Source organism: Sinocyclocheilus anshuiensis, unplaced genomic scaffold (assembly GCF_001515605.1).
Source record: "Sinocyclocheilus anshuiensis isolate Anshui unplaced genomic scaffold, SAMN03320099.WGS_v1.1 scaffold1872, whole genome shotgun sequence".
Lineage (NCBI taxonomy): Eukaryota > Metazoa > Chordata > Actinopteri > Cypriniformes > Cyprinidae > Sinocyclocheilus > Sinocyclocheilus anshuiensis.
The window spans coordinates 388,833-396,032 of NW_015557203.1; the positions used below are offsets into that span (position 1 = coordinate 388,833).

Sequence of the window (7,200 nt, forward strand, 5' to 3'; positions counted from 1 at the left end):
AGAACTGAATCTCAAGAGAAAGTGGGTCATGCAGCAAGACAACAACCCCAAGCACACAAGTCGTTCTACCAAAGAATGGTTAAAGAAGAACAAAGTTAATGTTTTGGAATGACTGAGTCAAATTCCGAACCTTAATCCAATTGAAATTTTGTGGAAGAACCTGAAGCAAGCAGTTCAGAGGAGGAAACCCACCAACATCACAGAGTTGAAGGGGTTCTGTACTGAGGCATAGGCTAAAATTCCTACAGGCCGACTGATCAGCAGTTACAAGAAACGTTACTTGCAGTTATTGCTGCAAAAGGGGGTCACACCAGATATTGAAAGCAAAGATTCACATACTTTTGCCACTCACAAATATTTAACACTGGATAATTTTTCTCAATAAATAAATGACAACGTATATATTTTTGTCTCCTTTGTTTGATTGGATTATCTTTGTCTACTTTCAGGATTTGTGTGAAAATCTAATTATGTTTTGGGTCATATTTATGCAGAAATATAGAAAATTCTAAAGGGTTAAACTTTCAAGCAGCATATACTATACCTATATCTCTTTTTATCACTCCATAAATCTGAAAATACTGTCAACAGCCAGAAATGTGTGTGTGTGTGTGCGCGCGCGTGCGTGCGTGAGTGCGTGTTTTCACCATTTGTGAATAAAATGTTGTATAAAATCAGCCAAATTATATATGAACAAACCCCTCTATATATACACTTCAGAATACAAATAATGTTTGGTCCATGTAAGTGCTGAACTAGAGATTTATGGCTCAATGCAGGAGAAAAATCTAATTTTGAGAAAATAACTTTTAAATATATGTAATGTAGCTAAAATCTACATTATACTACATATATCTATATACATCTACATATAAATCTACATATACAAATAGATAAAGTGCAATAAAAGAAACACTTATAAATGTATTTTGGATGTTTTCTTTCCGAAAGAGAAAGAAAGAAAGAAAGAAAGAAAGAAAGAAAGAAAGAAAGAAAGAAAGAAAAAGAAAGAAAGAAAGAAAGAAAGAAAGAAAGAAAGAAACCACATTAAGACATTTATGATGGGGGCATAACAAAAACAACACAAAAGCCATTTGTAAAGTATGTTCTTTAAATTTTGTTAAATATGTGATTGTCATCATTACCTTCTTTGTCACAGAAAATCCAGACAATAAGCGCAGTGGATCCAGATGACCCAGTCGGTGGACATCGCTTTTTGTTCTCCTTAGCACCAGAGAGCTCAGTGCGAGCAAACTTTTCAGTCCGAGATAATGGAGGTGGGTGCCCTTTCACATTGTCTGGCTTCTATCTAGCTCACTGTCTCTCTTCATGACAACACAGACCAATCAAACAGTAGAAATCTTTAGGACACATGGCCTCTCCACGTCTAGCTGTTTAAATTGAGGCAGCTCTTTCTGCAGTAGCCATAACATTAGGTCAGTCTGGACCTGCTGTGGTCTGCAGAGTGGGCAGATCCTTCGTTTCTTAATGAACTAAGCACTCAACTCTCCACAGATAACACAGCTGGGATCTTCACACGACGCACCGGATTTGGCCGAATGCACAAGAGCACCCATCTAGTGTCTGTGGTGATCTCAGACGGACACTATCCCATGCAGACCAGCACGGGCACGCTCACAATTCGGGTGTGCACGTGCGACCGGGACGGCAACATGGAGGTGTGCAACGCCGAGGCTCTGACCAGCTCCGCAGGGCTCAGCACAGGGGCGCTGGTGGCCATCCTGCTCTGCATCCTCATCCTGCTCTGTAAGTAGCCTTCGCTACTCTCTTTTGACTTTAACAATCAGATCAATTCTACGTCCATCTGTCTGATGGCCACTTCCTCCATCTGTCCGTCTGCTGTGAATCCGACTGTTCATCTTTCAAGCCCTTTGTTAGTGAGACTTTTCAGTTCATTTCCCCACATGTCTTCTTGTCAGTTAGTGCTTTTGTCTGTGCTGTCATTTGATTCATTACAATTCCAGTGGTCTGAAGTGTGTACGCCTGATCTGCATGTAAAATAATTTGCAATTATGTGGAAAAAAAGAAAACAAAGAAAAACTATTTCTGACATGCTCAGATGGCTGAACTGATAAAACTCACTTGTTGGTTATTTCATCAGGAAACTGGGTAACAAGGGCTAGATTTCAATTAAACTCACATTAATCCAGTCTTGATTTAATTCAACAAAACAGGAATATCACATTTGAGTTTAAGATTTAACTTTAATTGAAACACTTGTGTCTTCATATAACTAACGTGCTTGAGTAATTGAAAGATTTACACTGGGATTTTTTATTTATTTTTATTTATTTTATTTTTTTTGACGATGTATTTTAATTGCTATGGAAATGCTTGCTTATCTGAGTTCTGCTAACTGTTAACATCAGCTAGATCTCACCTGTGAGATATCTTAATGACCCGATACCTACAGTAGGTGTCACCCACAGGGTGAAAGAATGCATCAAGTATGAAACTCTTCCTACTCCACTGCAGTGAAAGATCACTGATAAAAGCAACCAAGGGGGGTTTACTAAAAACGAATTGCGGCCCACTCATAGTGTGGTTTATTTGCACACTGTCATATACATAATTTGATGAATATGTGCTTCAATGATCAATAGAAAATGTACACAAACATCTTTTTTGAAAATTATACACAATATATAATAAGTCTAATTTATATATGACCACAATTACAGACAGATATGTTATATGACAGACAGATATGTTATATCGGGGCAGTCGTGGCCTAATGGTTAGAGAGGCGGACTTGTAACCCAAAGGTTGCGGGTTTTGAACAGTAGCATACTCCCATACAGTACTGTTAATATATATATATATATATATATATATGTATGTATGGGAGTATGCTACTTTTCAAAAGTTTAGTTAGTAAGATTTTTTTTTGTTTTCTTTTGTTTTTAAAAGTCTATTACGCTCACCAAGGCTGCATTTATTTGATCAAAATACAGTTAAAACTGTAATATTGTGAAATATTATTGCAATTTAAAATAACTGCTTTTTATTTTAATATATTTTCAAATGTAATTTATTCCTGTGATTACAAAGCTGAATTTTCAGCAGTCACTGCTCCAGTCTTCAGTGGCACATGATCCTTCAGAAACCATTCTAATATGCTGATTTGCTATAGCTGAAAAAGATTCTTAGTACTATCAATGTTGAAAACAGTTGTTCCCCTTTGTAGAAACTGTAATATGTTTTTTTTTTCATAATTCTTTGATAAATAGAACGTTCAGAACTGCATTTATTTGAATATAAATATTTTGTAACATGAATGTTCTGTCATTTTGGTCAATTTAATGTGTCTTTGCTGCATAAAAGCATATAAAAGCAAAAGCACATATATATATTACTATTACTGGTGCCAAATGCCAAAATTTTAATACATTTATAAGTATATATAATATTTGCAAAGGTAATTCTGGTGCATCACTAATAATTACATATTTCCTCTCTTGTTCTGTAGTGATCGTGGTGTTGTTTGCTGCCCTGAAACGTCAGAAGAAGAAAGAGCCCCTGATCATCTCCAAGGAGGACGTGAGGGACAATGTGGTCAGCTACAATGACGAGGGTGGCGGCGAGGAGGATACGCAGGCCTTTGACATCGGAGCACTTCGCCATCCGGAAGTAATGGAGGAGAGCAAACTGCGGCGGGACATCCTGCCCTCTGAGTCACTCTACCCTCCGCCGCCACTTCGCAGGACCATGGTGCCATCCCGAGAGAACGCAGATGTACGGGACTTTATCAACCAGCGTGTGCAGGAAAACGACGGCAACCCCACGGCTCCTCCTTACGACTCACTGGCCACCTACGCGTACGAAGGTAACGGATCGGTGGCCGAGTCGCTCAGCTCGCTGGGGTCCATGTCCTCAGAAGGGGATCAGGACTATAACTACCTCAGCGAGTGGGGGCCACGCTTCAGGAAGCTAGCAGACATGTACAGCGGCGAGGACAGCGACTGGGACTCCTAACGGACAGACTGGAGCGAGACTCATTTGCTGATCTGCCTCTACATGAAGACTGGAGTGGCAGAATGAGGCAGCCTAATTTCTTTTACAAAGTGCCCTTTTATCCTTCTCTTTGTCCTACAATCAGGCAGCCGGTTTCTCTGTCCTGATTGGCAGTGCATTTTCTCAAATGAGGAAACGAACTTCACGCTCTGGTGAGGAGGACGTATCTGTACATGGACTTCTCATCAGAAAGATCATCTGCGGTGACATCTTCCGGCATAATCCCAGATTGTTCTGGAGATGTCTGCAGTTTTTCATATCTGCAACCATCGCTGAAAACGTTCTTTTGAAAAGACAAGCATCTGATGCAGAATTGCTCTTCAAATCCTGCTGCAAAGAACAGTTTATCAGTTGACTGTGAGCCTGTGAAACACTTGAAGTGAAACTTGAGCAGGTCATTGACTAAATAAAGGCCAAGGCCGAGGACTTTATGAAAGTAATGAAACCACCGCCAAACTCGAGCCTGTGAATTCACCATCAGACCTCAATGTGTAGCAGGCAGCTTAGTATCAAACAGTTTAACATCATAGGAGTTGTCTAATAACTGGGAGGAATTTTCAAACCTTTACTATAAACCCTTTGCATAATTTTACTAATCTACTTACGACGTCAAGAAAAGATGTGTTGTCCTGTAACCATAATCAAGACGGATTGTATGAAGCCCATCTAGAAAATGGGTCAGAAGATGTTTCATGGTTGGCACTGGTTTTCATCATCCACATGAAAAAAAAAAAGCCAGAAGCTTACAATTATCAGCTATGTCATTGGACCTAAATGTGTTTTGCTTCCTTTAGCAGTCTGACAACTGTTTGTTTGAACTCAGAACTGCTTAGTATGACTTTCTCCTTGTGAGAAACAGATTTTCACACGGTCCCTTAATGACGTGCAGCAAAATTTACATTCCGTACTATTACTGTATGTTTTTTTTCCGCTCGCTCTATTCTTCCAGATGAGACCTTGACATAGATCACAACAGAGTCAAACCAACCAAAAGAGAATTAAACATTAATATCTATACATAGAATTATGGCTTCGTGGACCAAGAGATTGAAAGCAAAGTTGTTAATTAATCAGTTTGAAGCTGCAATTCTCACCTTTCCTCTGACAACCTTCTGCTTTTAATAGCGAGCGTCAAATAACCAGGGAAATAATAAAAGCTCAACTGATTTATTCCTCGGCTGAATGTTAACCACAGCAGTGTTGTATTGAAGTGTGAGGCAAATCTTAAAGTAAATCACTCCGCAATGATTGCGCCCTCTCTTCAAACCGCAAAATGATCCTGAGATTGCCTTCACCGCTTCAGTTAGGAGGGGGTGAGTCAGCTCTGAACGGTGCTTCAGCAGGTAAATATTTGTGTTTTAGAAGCAGAATTTCCATTATTTGTCATTGATATGCTGTAAAAAGAAAAAAAAGAAAAAAAGAAAAAGATGGTTACTCATGCTGTAAAAACTTGGTTTAATGAACAGTGCTTTGTACCAGTGGCTTGGGAGAGTAGATTATGTCCATGTACTACTTTGCTTTATATCTTGTGAAATTTTGTACCAAATATTTATATACCACAATGATGACTAAATATTATTGAAATATGTACATTCTGTGTTATTGTTTCGGTGTTTTGAAAGTGTTAAACTGTAAATGTGAGCTGTTTGCAGTTCACCTGATGATGTGCAAATGGAATCAAACTTTCATTAAAATAAATTTTCTCTTTTACAGAAAACCTGAGCAATTCTTTGCACACACAGAAACACTTATAAATGCATTACGTTAAGCTTTTGACTTATCACAAGCAATTTGTATTTATTTATTTATTTTGCAAATGACTGTTGGGCTGTTGCCCATTTTGTGAGCAAAGATAAGTTCAATCATAGAACCTGAAATGAATGTATTTAAATGTATTTAATATACATGTAAATGTAATAATATTATATATATATGAATTATGTTGCACGTGTGTGTGTGTGTGTGTGTGTGTGTGTGTGTGTGTGTGTGTGTGTGTGTGTGTGTGTGTGTAAAAATAAATACAAATATATCTAAAAATCTATAATATATAGCATATATATGTAAATATTCAAATTAATAGCATATTATTTATAGATATGTATATATTTAAATATATTTCAGTATAGATATATTCTGCATATTACTTCCTTTGATGCTCAATATATGGGCATGACTTTAACGATTCTTATAGGCCAAATGTCATGATCGTTATCAGAAAATTTCCAGTTTCTGTCCCAGATCGTCAGCTCATTAGGCCAATCTATAATGAAGATCTCAGAGTTCACCACTAGATTTGGAGGGAGTGGAAACAGTATTCATTTTAAATTGATTGGGGATCAGCAGTTGTGAGGCAGATGGTGACATTTCAAACAATGCCCATGTTAACTCAATCACCCTGCCACCCAGCGCTCTCTGCAAATATGTACGTAGACACTAGTCTCATCTGGTCTCTCTGTGTGTCTGTACAAGGCCATTAAGGGCTTTAATATATAGCAGCACTCCAGGATTCAGGTGCACTAACCTCATTTAGAAGGGTCAGTATGCATGTATTGGAAAGAAGATGGAAAAACTGTACTCCAGCAGAAGTGCTTTTGCTTCTAAGAGAAACTGGTTGAGGTTTCTTTATAACTATATAAAAGATTCCGAGATTAAAGGAATAGTTCACTCTCAAATGATATATATATATATATATATATATATTTACCAACCCACGTGTCAATTCAAACCCATATGCTGTTGCATATGTACACTCAAAAAATAAATAAATAAATAAATAAAAGATGAGGGAAACATTTCCATGGTTACCCTGCAGTCATTTTGTATTTAATTTAAAAAAAGTAAAGATTTTAGCAATTTTATTTGTTTTTAAGGCACCATAAAAGTCATCCATACAAACTATATTCAAAATTGTCTTAAGCTACATGCTTTCTATGAAAAACAGACTCAAATGTTGGTTAATATTTAGTGATAATTATTATTTAAAAAATAAACACTAAAAAACAGCCTATATTTGTTGGCCGGTCATAGCTGGTTTAAGCTGAAAGTATAGCTAACACCAGACTGACCTGCTAAAGAAAGTAGTCAAAACCCCTCTAAAACCAGTCTGTAAACCAGATATGACCAGGCTGGAAGACCAGCCAACCAGCTTATAGGCGGGTTTCAGAG

General features: G+C 37.6%; 1 protein-coding gene across 2 annotated transcripts in view; it reads left to right on the forward strand.

Annotated features, from left to right (window-relative positions):
* LOC107678945 (cadherin-6-like) overlaps nucleotides 1-5,671 on the forward strand; it is a 41,234-nt gene extending 35,563 nt beyond the window's left edge. For both annotated transcript variants that reach the window (XM_016474343.1, XM_016474345.1), the window contains 3 exons: nucleotides 1,160-1,277; nucleotides 1,516-1,767; nucleotides 3,491-5,671. In XM_016474343.1, coding sequence (XP_016329829.1) covers nucleotides 1,160-1,277; nucleotides 1,516-1,767; nucleotides 3,491-3,996 — 876 coding nt within the window. In that variant the 3' untranslated portion in view covers nucleotides 3,997-5,671. The remainder of the gene's footprint in view (nucleotides 1-1,159; nucleotides 1,278-1,515; nucleotides 1,768-3,490) is intronic.
* Nucleotides 5,672-7,200: the final 1,529 nt, after the last annotated feature.